Here is a 15,682-nt window from a genome sequence, read left to right on the forward strand (position 1 = left end):
TAAACGACCACGCACCAGAAACCTACTGGTCCTTCGCTTGCCGCTCACTGCCTCCCAAGTGAGAGGAATTACAGTAGCCCTACGTCAGAAGCAGCCCGGTCAGGTGGCTAGACGTGGCGTTGATCCGGACAGACAGGGGGATTGGCGGCTCTTAGCCGTTCGAGAACACCGCTGTGTGCTCGCGTCAGAGTCCAGATGCCTGACAGGCTCGACGCGCTGGGTCAGTCACAGTGTGTTCGCACGCATTGTGTGGTGTTTTAACTTAAACCTCCACCCCCAACACCCAACCCCAAGCAGACGGGAACAATTTACAGTATGTGCTGGCAGGGATCTCTGCCCACATGGACGGCACGTTGGGTCACTCTTTATTCTTGGCAGGAGTCAACTGAGGCAAAGCTTGCAAGCTAAAAGGTCAAAGTTCTGTACGATTGTAACTGACAACTTAAAATATAAATAAATAACTCAAACTTCTCGGATGAATAATTGAAAACGTGTACTTTCAGAACAAGCCGAAGACCAATTGTAAGTGTTAAGTGCACCCTTAAGTTTGAATGATTTATGCCTTGAATTTGTCCCTCAAATCTCTTAAATGTCCATTTATTTATTTATTTTTATATATATTTATTTTTTTTGGTTAAATCTAAGCACAGGGTCAGGGACATCCTTTTCAGTGAGTGTCCTCTGGCTAAGAATAACCATTAACATACACAGTCTGTAAAGATGAACATTAAAACTTTTTTTTATTAATATTTTCCCGGCCACAACAATAAAATTTAACAAATGATCACTAGAAAAAAAAAGTTAAACTTCCAATAGCTGTACAATACATACAGGATCATAAAACTGGCCGCCTTGATCAAAACTCACTACAATGAATGTAGTGTTCTTCAGCAGCATGTCACAAAAACAAAACAAAAAAAACATTATACATATGTACACATCCACATTGAATCCATATCAAATTTCACATATGTACAAGTACTGCTATAGAGTACAAACAAAATGTCAACTTCGTTGCTCAGTTTAAAATCTTTTTTTTTTTTCTATAAATGTCACCTTAGAAGTTGACTGTGTGTAGCTCAATTCAAGAGAGAGGACTACCGCTCTGAGACGTAGCAAAAAAGTTTTGCGTTTGCACCTTCAAACACAAAAAGCTTGTTGCTTTAAATAGTCCCCCTTCCCCATTCAGCTACAGTGGCTTTGCACATAGGGCTGGATATTGACTCATGGATTTTCCTTCCTTCTTTTTTGGAGGTTGGGGCAGTTTTGGAGATGGGGGCAGTGGAGGGGGCAGTTTTCACTGCACTGATACATCCATCCATGCCAAGCTTAAGGTTTGGAGTTATGCTACATCATTCACCTCACAACAACAGGTGGTGTAACTAGCTTCCCCTCCCCCGCCCTCTCTATGTTTTTCCTTCATGACTGAAGAGAAGTATTCTCCTGCTATGGCCCTTAAAGAGAGAAAAAAAGTGGCTCAAGTGCCTTTTGCTCTGATTACAGATAGAAAAATCCACCAGTTTCTATGTTCTCCTTGCCTCTTAGCCACACACATAAAAAGGAATGCACTTTGGTATATACCAAATGCCCTGGGTTGATAAAGTCACAAGAATTATCACAACAGTCTGAGGTAAAATATTAATAATGTATTTTTTTTTTCCTAGAGTTGCTAAACTGAAGCAAAATGTAACCCCTTGGATACCTAGATGTTAAGACAAGATAGATGCAGCAAAAGCTGTCGCTCTAGCAGTGCTGCAAACGTGATGGCTATCTGTTTACTTACATTTCCCCGTTGGCAAAGGGTCCTTGAGAAAGTTCTTATTCTCAGTTCTGTGAGGATTTAAATCCGCTTGTGTAAACAACTTGTAAAAACATCTCAAATCGAGTGGCCTCTCTCTCTCCCAGGTACCATTTCATGGTTTTTAAGGGAGTGTCTTTGGGTGTTGCTCTAAAAATCACCATGGTTTTTCTGGATCTCAATATGCCTACGTGTGCAGGACAAGGGGCTTTACTGTTGGATAAGAAATTGAATGGCATTGATAACCAAAGGCACATTGTATTAAAAACTAAGGGCACAAAGAACTCCCCACTACGGTCAATCCACAAAACAACAATTAAAAAGTAATTAGTCCGAGGACAAAACCGTCCTCCCCCATAGTCGCAGCTCCATGTGCATCAGAAGAACAAGGGCCATTGTACTTGTTGGCGCATTGGACGGTGTGCAGATATGGGCTTGGCAGGTAGGGTGCCAACCAGCGGCGAGGGTGCAAGTGTGCCCATGTGAGTGGGTGGGCGGGTGCCAAACTTCACTCCCTGACAACCCGAAAATGTCCAATGCCAGTGGCCCTTCCTCCAGAAAACAAACAAGAGAGTAGGCCCATGATTGCCTTATTCCTTTTTGTTGTGTCGAGACTCCGAGTAGTGGCAGATCAAGTTCTTGTGCATTACATCATAAGTCACTCCATGGTTACCAAGCCAACAGCACACATTCTATTCCTGTTTTATATTAGCTCTTCTTTGAGAAACATTATGAAATAAATAAATAGCCTAAAACATCTTTTTTTTTTTTTTCAAAGCTTTAAAACCCAAGTCAGTTACACCAATATCACTATGATGAATTTAAAAAAAAAAGAAAAGAAAACCTACGAATGAAAATGGCCAATGTGTGATGTCTTTCAAGGTTGAGGAAGTGTCCATGTACATGTAAGACTGTACATATACAGCTCTGGGTTATTTGTGGGTAGTATTTATAGTTGTTACATTTTATTATTCCTCACAAATGTTTAGTCTTTGGCTGTGAAAGGGAACGAACATTTAAGAATTTTAACTCTTGCAAGCCCGCATAGACAGAACAGCAGCTCATCGACAGTCAACAAGAAGACAGACAGAGAGAGAAAGAGAGCTACATTAAATCAAAAGAGAGAGCTACATCTGGCCAATCAGATGACAGAAGTCAAGTTATTACCCAAAGTGCCACTCCATCAACTCGTAAGTCTTCAAGCGTCCTCTTATTATAGAGAGGTGCAGGGAGCACGGCTATGCAGCCGAAAGCTCATCAAATTCAAGTAAATACTGTCTCTTGCCTTCTCCAAGAGTATAAGCACGGCACAAGCAGGCTGCTACTACTGCCACACGCAATACTCAATATCCTTCCTTAAGCCACTGCATTCAAAACTGAAAAGCCTAAACTGGGTCATCCTTGTAGCATCCTCAGATAAGCTGCACGTCATTCACTAGGAGACAGAACTGGTAAAAGAACCAAGAAGTTTTGCCTGGAAAAAACAATAACAAGTATCGAACATGTTACAAAAAGGTAAGAGCACCAACATGTTTCCTTTAGACTTCGATTTGTATTCACAGCACCCATCTTGAAAACACCTGCTGCTGAAATGCCATTCCTTTCATTGTTGTTAAAAATGTCATTCCTCTCCTGAAAAAGAACTCCCCTGTCATTTATCTGACAGCTCAGAGAGAAGCGGCAGTCGAACCAGAACTCTACCGTCCTTGTTTCAGCCACATAAGGAATGTCAATAGAATTGTAGGCACATACCAAGTCTCATGTAAACATTTTCCCCCGTCTCCTGAACATAATTTCTTAACAGTCAAAACCTTCCATTTCCATTACATCTGTATTACTTCTCCAATCTCCTAACAAATCGCATCCTCACAACAGACTTGCATCATCACCTGCACAGCCAACACACAAAAGACCTCGACACATATGTATTCACTAAAAACACATACAGCTAAAAATTAGCCACACATTGAGTCCACTTAAACCACCCATTTCGTAACCCTTAGCCTAATTCAAATTGGTAAAAAGTCCACAGCTAAGTTCTTCTTGACTGAAATAAAAATCAATTCGTTGATACGTTTGAATAACCTAATTTCAATCAGTCGTCTCTTTTTCTTTCAATACTAGAAAAACATTGTAACATCTGCTGAGGGCTTTTAGAGTAGCAGAGCAGTCCTGAGATGGCAAACTTAAAATGTTGTTCCCTTTCACATGGCCTTTCCAATCTAATTGAAACAAATATATTTTTTTTTAGTCGTGAAAAGGTGCTACTAATAATAAAAAAAACTGTAGTGAATATGCAACAGTTCATCTACACTTCAGATGTACCAACTCACACATTGGTATGCAATGCTCAGCTTTCCAACTGACTTGGAAGATAATATCTCCTTTGTTAGACAGAAGAAAAACTAAAACAAAATAAAAACAATAAAACAATAAATTAGTGTGTTCAGCTGACTAATTTTGGCAAAACTGTCCTTTGTTGAATATTCCCATTCGCATCGGTCATTTGCGTCAGGTTAGTCCTTAGCTTGGAGGCGGAGCCAGATGTGGGAGGTAATTTGGAGATGGTCGTGATAGCACCGGTGCCCTCGGTGATGCGCTTGACCGTCGTCTTGTCCCCCGTGGGGGGTTTGGGCAAGCGTCTCCTGAGCCAGGGGTGGCGCAGCGCCTGGCTGGGGGTCATGCGCAGGGCGGGGTCCCACTCCAGGCACTGCTTGAGGAAGTCCAAGAAGAGGGGGTCGTCGCAGCCCTTGAGCGCCGTCACCCAGTCCTTGCTGGCCGGCGGACCGCGCAGCTTGCCCCGGCGTGAGCGTCCGCCGTTCAGCACCACCGTGTTGTCGGGCAGTGTGGTGACCGTGCAGTAGCGCGGGTAGCCCTTGGAGCTGACAAAGTTCTTGGCCCGCTTGGACGAGTCCAGGAGCTTCTGCGAGGGCATGCCCAGAAGCTCGATGACGCACGCCAGTTGGTCCCCTTCGTCCTCCCCCGGGAGGAGTGGGTAGCCGGTCAGCAGCTCGGCCAGGATGCAGCCCAGGCTCCACATGTCGATGGGCATGCCGTACCGGGCGCCCAGGATGACCTCCGGGGCCCGATAGAAGCGCGACTGGATGTATGTGTAGACCCTCTGGTGCTCGTAACAGCTGGAGCCGAAGTCGATGACCTTGATCCCGCTGCGGCCCTGCTGCTTGAGCAGAATGTTCTCGGGCTTCAGGTCGCAGTGGATGATCCGGTTCTTGTGCAGCGAGTCCAGGCACTGCAGGATGGAGTGGGCGAACTTGCGCACCAGCGGCAGGCTGAAGCCCTGGAACTTGTTCTTCTTGATGAGCTCATACAGGTTCATGCTGAGGAGTTCAAAGGTCATGCAGATGTGGTTGCGGAAGGTGAAGTGCTCCAGCATGTGGATGACGTTCATGGTGGAGTCCTTGTCCTGCTTGCGAAGGTGCTCCAGGATGCGAATCTCCTCGGCCGCCTGCCGGTGGAAACGCTTCTCGTTGCGCACCATTTTCAGCGCCACGTGCGTGTGCGTCTTGTGGTCGTAGGCCTTCACCACCTGGCCGAAGCTGCCCTTGCCGATGACCTTGAGCACCTCGTAGCGGTAGGCGATGTGGTCGTGCGGCACGTGGATATAGGAGCCCTGGTCGTCGTCGTAGCCGCCGTTGTTGGAGCCGCCGACCACGCCCGGCCGCTTCTTGGCGTTGGGGCCCACGAAGTAGACCTCCGGGTAGTTGAAGACCTCCTGGTGCTCGAACGCGGACAGCTTGGCCATGTACTGCTTCATGGCCTGGTCAGGGGCCATCGGCGTGGCCTTGGGCTTGCTCTCGGTGGACTTGATGGACGTGGAGCTGCCTTGCCGGCTGCTCTCCTGAGGCCGATCTGGCACCGGGAGCCCGGTCCGGTTTGACGGCGTCAACCCATTGGGTTGAGTGGTCAGCACTGTCCGTTTGTTGCTGTTCTCCTCGAACAGCTGCTGAACGTGGATCTGCTGGTGGTTCCCGATGTGCAGGTGATCATTCATGGTGTGCTTATTGCCTCCTACCTGCTGACAAACAGACAAAACAGAGAAAATTAATTAATTGGTTGCACCACAAAATAATCATAAAAATTGATTAACTGGTGCAGAGAGAACTGGAAAGAACACTTTAAAGCTGAGAAGAGGATTTTCTACTTGCATATTATGTATTGTGTTTGTTTTATTTCTAGCCTGTTATTAAGCCTGATTACAATTATCTTGACTTATGTAAATAAATGCATATAACAGAATTTTGGTGTCAGAATAAATGAAGAATACAGAAGCAGGCTTTCGTGACTTTTTATCATTACATTATCATATGCCATCTACACACATTTATTTGTGTAAGTTGTTATAACAGAGGAGTTGACAGACTCACTGAGAGCAATACACTTTGCACCTGCACAGGGGCGAAGGCTTTTCTAACAAACTGAGATGGTGGATATATTAGCTAGCAGCTAGTGAGGCGGTGTGCCCTTCACGTCTGTTACAGCACCCTCAGTTTCTATTAGCACGAAAGGGCCAACAGCGGTCAGCTCTGACGTGCGGCGGTAAAATCCTTACCTTACACGGCCAGAGGAGGGTCACCCCGGGGCACCAAGATTAACTGTAACGAGATGCCCTCACCCTGCCTGCTGTCATTCACAACGCCTGATTCCCAGAACCGCCATCACTCTCGCTATTGTCTTACAGGGAAAAGCTCAGACCACTGTGGAATGACAGCGCTACAGACGTACCAAGCAAACAGAGCTGCTGTTTCTTAAAGGCAGGCCTCTAGCAGGCCAAGAGGAGCTGCCGTTTCTTAAAGGCAGGCCTCTAGCAGGCCAAGAGGAGCTGCCGTTTCTTAAAGGCAGGCCTCTAGCAGGCCAAGAGGAAGGAACCCACTAACACAAACACTGCAAGTCTGCCCTGAATAGGACGGGAAGGAAGGAGGGATTGAGGCTCTCACTCTAATACATCCAGGATACAACACATGGAGGCCCACTGAGAGGCCCGAGGAATGTACGAGGCAATGGCCGACAAATGTGGATCGGTGAGGGACAAAGAAAACCTTCTGATTCTCTCAAAGACAGACACCCACCCTTACACGCCATGACATACTGAAAAAAATGCATGGACAGATATGGTTGGCCTGGTGCACACACACGCACACGTTTATTGGACTTATTTTAGAGATTGCTAACCTTACATGACAGGTTTGGTCCACAAGATATGATCTCAGAGACATAAATACACTTCAGAAAATGGCAGTGCGATCCATGACACCCCACACTCCATGTTCACATAATTTCATTTTGAATGTTACATAACCTTGCCCCATGGATTTGGTGTCACCTTTTTTTTTATAGGGAGTGTACTCTCTCTCTTGAACTCTTACCAAACATTAGAGTTAAAATACACTTTTGGGGGGTTCCTGGCCTGTGGAGTTGAGTGAAAAGACTGCTTTATTGTCCACTCATTCTTTACATATGAACTTCAAAACAATCTCTCTTGTCTGAGTGTTGGCCCATCTTGCTTTCAACATGCCAACAGTTTCAAACTGCACATCACTGGTCTCTCTCCTGACCACACCATCTCGCTGACCATGCTTCATACAAGTAGACAATGCACAGGGCTTGTACCAAAGACCAAAGCTCGTACCAAAGTTAGTACACCAAATGCGAATCAATCTATAGAACGATAGGTAGATAGACAGAATGATGGGACAATAGAAGGACAGATATAGACACAAGTTTCCTTCTCTGTTGATTTTTCCTCTACAGCCGACTCCTGACATTCTTGTTTCCCAAAACCCCCACAGTTTTCATGTTTACACAACAAAACATATCTCCACACAAACATCCCTGGATGCGCATTTCCTGCCTTCCGTGATCCCCCCCACCTCCCCATGCCGCTCCAAGATGCACGCTTCCTTGATAATGTGATTATCTCAGCAGCTTGTTTTCGCTGCAGCATCCTGTTGCACCAGTCAGACGTCTATACTTCCCATCCATGTGTAAACAACTGCCCAGTCGCTTCCCTACCCTGCCCCCAGCATGTTTATATCCCCATCTGTTTAAATACCAGCTAATTGCCTGATTTCCAGTCAGATCCCTTTAAATGTAGCTTTGTGTGCTAACGGATTAGCATCAAGTGTTTTCTGTTGCTGTTTAGCTGTTATTATGATTTCGTACAACTTTGCAAATTCCCTTTCGGGAACCGTTTTGGTTTATAATCCACTTAATTGTACTCCTCCCTCCCTCCCTCCACTAATCTGGAGTGGTTTCATACACGCAACTTCAAACAGAGGGGGTGATAATCCAGACGCGGGGCTAGAAATATAAGGGCAATACAAGAGGCCTTGCCTCGCCTAGCACTCTCCGATCCACTCCGGCGGTTCAGGCACACTCTAATCCTCCAGATGGCAAGCTCTGATGTTTCCACACTCGTGCCTACAGATTTGAATGCAAGTGTCAAGCTAACGCTTCTCCTAAAACCTTGACCTGATACCACAGCAAACGCTGTTGAGAGTCACTTACCACATACTAAACTGACTCCCCGTCTGACGTTTAGGGGAACCTAGCCGAGACAAAGCCTGCATGTTTGGTGTTGCAGAGCTACTGAAGGCCTACTGATGAGCTCTCTCTCTCTCATATATATCACACACACATACGCTATTCTGGTGAACTTCTGAACTCTAGCAGACATGTACACCATGTCCACTGCAGCTACCATGAAAGACGCTCGGCTCATAAACAACTCCACTGTGCAATTTCAGGCATGTCACCCAGTGCACAGATTCTTTGATCCTTTGCACTTTGGGAAGGGCTGGGGTGGGTCTAAAAATGACATCCCCATTTGACCCTTGATGAGCATGTAATTTTCTTAATTACAAGTAAAACATTGTCTAAAGATTTAAATGAAGGGTGTAAATATATAAAGCAAAACACAAACACACACAAGGATTCACTTCTAACCAGGACATATCCACTAACTTGACTTCACTTGCAGCAATATTGGCTTGAAGACTGATTATTAACAAACAGGCTTGCTAGGACACAATATTATTGATAGTTAACAACTTAATGGATTTACAACTCTTTTTCCTTACATATTCATAAGACAGTGTACCCAATAGCATGTTTAGCATTGCCAATCACTGTTAAACTCCACCTTCTGCTCCATCTAGCTAACAGGGTGACCTACAAATGCCTGCCATATGCAAACACAAACAACATGCACTTATTCCTAATCTGACTAGAGGCTATTCTCTAAAGCTAGTTAGTTTCCCATATATAGCCGTTCACCACTGAATGTGTTTCACCTGGTCAACCCAATGCTTGTGGCTGTTAAAACTGGCATGCAAAGGTATGGTTCTCTTATTGGATTGGTACGTCCCGTTTTCATACCAAAGGTCATTCAATATCTATGTGAATCTACTGAAATTGACAACTGTACCTTGGACTTTGATTAGGAGATAAGATAGTCCATATTTTAAACAGGCTCCCAGGCAAGTTCTTGATAGAAATAAAAATACAAGATGCACAAAGATTAAAGGATCTTTGAAAGGGTCTTGGGCAGCACAGCTTTTCTGTCGGCCAGTTCAGATGAGACACAGACAGGTGGGTTAGTGGGGGTTAGGGTCACCGAGAGGGCATCGCCTGTGGTGACAACTGCCCAAAACACAACTGGAAACATACAAGACACACACACAAACAAACACACACACAGGCCCAGGGCTCTCCAGAGATGCTGCCGGTGTGACAATCATTTAGTCCACCTCTCCCTCCCTTCGTCTCACCAGCTGAGTTACGATTGGACAGGATAAGGGGTGATTATCTGAGATGGAAGGTAGGGGTAGAGGGTCTACCATTCTCCCCAATATGTGTTGAGTGAAACCTACTCCCAAAACACATTCTCCTCGGGCTGCTGAACAGCACAGCGCAGAGGGCTGAAGAAGATGAGGTTAATTAGGGACAGCCGCACACATCCCACATCCCTGTGCCAATGGATGAACGCAGTGCCCAGCTGCAGAGTTGAGGAGGGTTATTATAATAATAACCTCCCACGTGGCCAGTACTGTTCCTGGCCACCAGCATGTCTATTGCATCAAGCGTCCAGAGGCTGCAAGCCTGGAGTCCAAGCCAGACACCAAAAGGCAGGGCCCAACGCAGTTAGCTTACAGAGGCATGGAAACATGCCACTCTACAGCTGTTAACTGTTGCCAAAGGGAGCCTGCTCGCCAAAGGAAGAACTAACCGTGTCATTATTATGACTACTCCAGTAGCTCTACTTAAAAGTAAAAACTGAAAAAAGTTATAGATCGATATTTCTAGTTTGCCGCCATAAAATCAGAAACATAGTTCAATGGAACGAGGCGCTATTATGGGTCAAATCTGACCTGAGTGCCAGATTGGCCTCCTCATGTTGTGTGTGTGTGTGTGTGTAGATCAGCACGCTGGATGGCTCTGACATAATGTTTTGGTTTCCATTGCTAATCTCTGAACAAGTCTACTGTTTGTCAGAGGACAACTCGCAGCCAAAAATGAAACGTTGATCATGGATTAACAAAACCCTTAGAGCTGCATTAAGGCAACAGATTTTATCTTATTTTATCTTAAAATAACAGCTTTAAACCCATTTTTGCTTATTTTATCTTAAAATAACAGTTTTAAACACACGTTGATGCCACACTGACTTAAGATAGGGAGAATAGAATCTTTGCCATAACCAATTCTTGTCTGGAATGCCTAGTATAGCACTGCAACACTGTCGCAGGGAGAAGCATAACCCTTTTCATTAGTTTTAGACTATATTGCATACCCACTACATTGAAAATGGATTAAAAAAAAAGAGGAATTTCAACATTGTGTTACTTTAACAACACTGTGTCAAGTCACATTGCTCTCTCTCAACAACACAACCACTATACCAACACAAGAAACACAAAATGAAAACACTGACCATCAAAGCAATGGATCAATCCAAACATCCGATGGAAAGGCCATTCATAATATCCAAGCCACATTCCTCAAATAACTTTTTTTCCCATCCAACCAGTGAGTCAGGTTGTCCTCTCCTTGTGAATCAGATGTGTAATGGATGATTGATTTTCTTCTTGTAGCTTCCTTATTCTACAAAACGTCATTAAGTAACCACACCTTAAGACTGCTCCTAAAACTGCCCTGTTCGACCACAGCAGTGTCTGTAGGAGGAGGTAGATCTGAGTCTGGATATCTGTTAACTGTAGCCTATGCTTGAAATGTGAATGCGACCCGCACATGACTATTGATGGGGGGAGGGGGCATGTTTATTTTTGTCCTGGTGGCCCCATTTGGAGACCACAGCCAAAAACAGACTGCCCCCTTGCTCCGCCACATTGACATCAATGGCCTGCACTGGAGAACGAAGAGTTCTAAACGGACTATACATGCATGTGCCTCCATGCATATGATAACACACTCAGCCTGCTTGGACTTTCTCAAAGCCTAAATATACCAGCATTAGGCTGAGGGGGTAGATCGCATGCAGGCAGGTTGAATTGACATGGCTTCTTTCCAAATACAGTGCTGCAAGAGGGCCGTGCTCTAAAATGTGTAGTAATAGTGGTTAGAAACCAAATCGATGAATCCATGACATCACACATAGGTTTATTTTCAGAGTGCTATTCTACCGAGACGAATGACACCATCCGTTTCTGACTCTGCACGCACGCACGACATACCCTACTCCCCCATAAGAAGCATACAACGTTGGAAACACTGGCATCTACGTGTTAATGCGTAATGTGTTGTTCATCGAAAGCACGGGCCAGCAGCTTGCAGATATATTACAAGCCACGCATAAGAGATATCTCTTGGGCAACAGTCCTTAAGCACAAGCCGTGTATCACGGTTTTACTTCGACTGCTTGGACTTCTACCCATCCCCCACACATCGACACCGTACAGTAGGCTAGCCTACAATGCGTTAGCCATAGCAAGAAACCCAAACGGAGTGACTACAGGCTAGAGTTTTATTATTTCAAAAATAAATTGCGTAGTTATCATGCAGACTTGCAAAGTTGGTTTTGGACTAAATGTCCAATATACATATGTGTATTATAAGGGGGTATTCCGATAGTAGCCTAGTTTGTCAACGTTTTGGTATCGACTGTGACTTAAGCTTATTCCCAACAAAATGATGAAAAACGCTTCTGACTACACCAACAGAACATCCCCGCCACAAACCAAGTCAGAACAGCTCTGACAGGTAGTCTAGGCTACATAAAAAGTTACAAGTGGAGATTGAGTAAGTTTCAAGAATAGTCTGGCTGTCTGCGTGTAGCTGAAAGCTTTAAGACCAAAATGTACTCCCACGTGATCAGAAACGTGCCAACTTGTTACACAGCACTCTTACGATATGAAACAAAGAAACTCGTCTGACCTGCACTAAACGACTACAAAACTATAACAATGTGGCCATTTCACTAACCTACAGTCCAAGGTCCCACTACTAAACAAGCTACTTCTGGCTGTTGCTTTAATTTACGGTCTCGGCAGTCCATAAGCCTACCAACAGCCTACTAGGAGTCCAGTAAACAGACCGTCTCACTGTAAGAATTGTGAAACTAAAGTGTCCTTACTGTTAGCGAGTTGGTATTCCTGAGGGGTGGTAATGCGACTGGAGATGTCGGGTCCGTCCCTACAGCGGGCCGGAGACCCCCGACGCCGATTCCGGGGGAAGACTCTAGCTGGCAGATCTCACCCCCTTTGCCTGCAAATCGGGAGAATAGAACGAAGCGTTAATGACACTAAATGGCTTGTCAGGAAATGCAGTCAACTACCCGTCCTTAAAGCTAGTCCTGTATAACCATGACATTAGTAGCATAGCACATTACGCCCTTTTAAGAACCTATAGGTTGTTTCAGCTGTACATTGAAGCAGGCTACATTAGTTTATTTATTAACGCTATTAGCTTAAACTGTATATCAAATATGCAGCTGTCGTCTACAGAAGCCTAGGTCGGTTTGAAATGTGAAAATCTCTTTCCTGTGGTGTGGTTTCTTTAGAAATTCACAGTAATGTTATGCTACTGGAACTCACGGGAGCTGTTAACTAACGAGATCACAACGAAACGCTATCGATACTGATTCGGTTATGCAAAATCCTCTCCATTGAACAGATGATTAAATTTGCGCTTGTTCGAAACCGAGCATTCTTTGCTAGTGACATGGGGAAAACAATTGCCTAAAAGGCGACTAAAACGAAAGGGTTCGATAAACGGCCCCAGGAACCATGTCCAATTCACATATAGCCTCGGCTGCACCAAAATCAAACGCGAAACGGGCATAGAAACAAAGTACAAATGTGTTTAGACATATGCTACATACAAAAGAAACACAATGACAATATCTAACAAGACGTACGATCAGTAATGCCATAGGCTAACATTTATTTGATCATTTTATTTGCCCTTTAGCTCTGGGCTTTCGCTTCCTTACCAGATGAGTAGACGGCAGCGCACGGCTTCTTGGTTAACATGGCCGCTGAAGAGTCACACACAGAAAAAACCCCTTCAGAATCTCCCCTCCTCCCCCTCCGCACACTGATCACCAACTCTGGTACTCCAATCAGCTACATCCAGACTTGCATTCTCAACCTGCTCCGCAAACACTGGGACAGCTTCCTCAAACACCTCCCGAAATGTTGCCACCATCGCTTGGAAACGCAAGAAACAAACAGCAAAACAGACGACCCTTTAAACGAGAGAAACCAATCTAAAATGAAGAGAATCCAAACTGCTACGACTCATAGGCACTGGTGTTTAAACAGCCGCCGAATTCCCGTGCCAGCCGTTGCATTTTCTCTCTACAGATGAACTCGGACGACCAGTTTGGGTGTTGTCCTACGGCTTATCTATCTATGCCTGCTCGCTTCCACCTCTCTTTCTTTAGCCCTGAATAGAGCGTGAAATGTGGTTGGTTCGGTTGTTAAGCTGGCGACGCACGGCGACTTCACTGGGGGATCCGAAAGTCCCATTTGTCCCATGCACGAGATTAACCCTCCCATTATTCATTGGGCCATGTGATGCCTTCTGTTTCCCAAGACACGACCAAACAGCACGTGTAAACATTAAAACACAGGACAGGGATGTGATTGCATTTTGTTCAAACGAGAGAATGCAGGCTCTGGGCACTTTGTTGAGCAAATGCAGTTTATTCCAGCCTGCATCTCCAGGTTCGCTGTTTTAACCCAACTGAGATAAACTTTCAGTGGCCTATTTTATATGCATTCCAGTTCATGCAAGATTAAACTTTTGCCCGGAATAAGTAATTGTAGTGCTCGTGCTTAGATCAACAAAGCTACCTGAACAAGGTGTTCTGTTCGGTGTTTCATCTGATCTGAGAAAGCCGCGCCGCCAGGGGGCAGAGTTTCGCCTTGTAGTCGGCCTTGTACAACCACGTACTTCTGCTGCTGCTACTACTACCTAGCCTGAACTACTACAGTACCACCATTACTATTAAAAGTAAGATTAATACTACTGCTGAGTAAAACCTCTTCCTGAACTACTGTATGGTATGCTATAACTTAACTGTGTCACCTTTAAATTAAATGGAAACAACATAACAGGCATACTCAGCCAGCCCAATGTTGTCTGCATATGTATTTTCCTGTTTGTACACAACATATTGTTTGTGAACTTCACTACCTTCCAGCGGCATATTTATTCAGGAAACAAACATGACTTGCATCACTTGTCCAGGCAACCCAAGCCATGCTTTAAGACAGATTTTTGTAAGCCCATGTTGCAACAGTTCCAGCCAAACAAATAATAGGTTAACACAAAACACTGATACTGATGAGGATCCCATCACATATTAACCAGATTCTCCTCAGTAATGCCCCTGATAGCATCAATCGTTCTGGGACATTGATTAGAGAGAGAGAGAGAGAGAGAAAGGGAGGGAGGGAGGGGGGGTCACTGGTGGACATCTAATAGACTGCTGATTCTGCTTGGTAGCCACTGCCCCTCTGGTGAAGGGTGATACAAGAATGTCGACACATCCTCTGACATAGATAGCATGAGTATGAATGTTAGGGTTGTTTATGTTGTTGATTGTGTTGTTGTCAGCTGACAGACTGCCGTTTGGGCCTATGTATTGAGCTGATGCGCATTGATTTTGTGAAGCAGGATGATCCTATCTATCTGTGATCAGCTTTGCCAAGGCTTCCCTCATTGCCTGCCAATCAGCATCTCCACTGCTGCTGAACTCTCCTCCTGTATAACACTAGACATCTTGCGAAACACTGTCAGCTGAAACAACTGACAATGCAATGAATCTGCATAGTACCTGGGATCCTTTCATCTAAATTTACCATCCTTGCTTGAACACGCATAAAAGTAGAACAAATGCATATTTTCTTTTGTTGGCTTAAAGTGTAATATCCAGAAATAAACTACAAAAGAGTGTCAGGGAAGTATTTGATGACCCAGTGGAAGCTGGGGACCATCCAAGTGAACCTCTATTTTTTCCCCAGCCAGACTACTTAAAGGCGCAGCCCACAGTTCTAATTCAATATCGTTTAATTTTTGAATTTAGAGTCCTGAAACTTTACACAGTAAATGGAAAGCCTAGTTGCTTGGACTGAGCCGTAAACAATTCCAGCCAATCAGCATGTTGCTTCAGGAGCACGGAGGGAAAGGATGTCATTTAATTGGCAGTTGAGATGAAACATCAACAGCCTTTTACCAGATATGACTACACTGCCTTCTAAGGACTGACTACTTGAGGACATTATCGTCATGTTTATGCACCCTCTTCGTTGAATTTCCCCTGGGGATCAATAAAGTATCTGGGTCATTCCACGTCAGTTCAACCAGGGCCCACGCACTTAGGTCTCAAAAAATTCTGAAAAA

At 44.7% G+C, this 15,682-nt stretch overlaps 1 protein-coding gene across 4 annotated transcripts; it reads right to left on the minus strand.

Moving 5' to 3' along the window:
- Nucleotides 1-723: 723 nt before the first annotated feature.
- dyrk2 (dual-specificity tyrosine-(Y)-phosphorylation regulated kinase 2) lies at nucleotides 724-13,792 on the minus strand. 4 transcript variants are annotated; one of them, XM_048234841.1, is made up of 3 exons: nucleotides 13,266-13,792; nucleotides 12,408-12,538; nucleotides 724-5,831 (listed from the first exon to the last, which is right to left on the minus strand). In XM_048234841.1, the coding sequence occupies exons 1-3, from the start codon at nucleotides 13,303-13,305 to the stop codon at nucleotides 4,245-4,247; spliced, it is 1,758 nt and encodes a 585-aa protein (XP_048090798.1). In that variant the 5' UTR covers nucleotides 13,306-13,792; the 3' UTR covers nucleotides 724-4,244. The 4 variants fall into 4 exon arrangements, with proteins under 4 accessions (XP_048090798.1, XP_048090797.1, XP_048090800.1 ...); XM_048234840.1 differs by having other exon boundaries at nucleotides 724-5,834; nucleotides 13,266-13,791; XM_048234843.1 differs by lacking the exons at nucleotides 12,408-12,538; nucleotides 13,266-13,792 and adding an exon at nucleotides 10,749-11,681.
- Nucleotides 13,793-15,682: the final 1,890 nt, after the last annotated feature.

The sequence above is a fragment of the Alosa alosa genome, chromosome 23, assembly GCF_017589495.1.
Source record: "Alosa alosa isolate M-15738 ecotype Scorff River chromosome 23, AALO_Geno_1.1, whole genome shotgun sequence".
NCBI lineage: Eukaryota > Metazoa > Chordata > Actinopteri > Clupeiformes > Clupeidae > Alosa > Alosa alosa.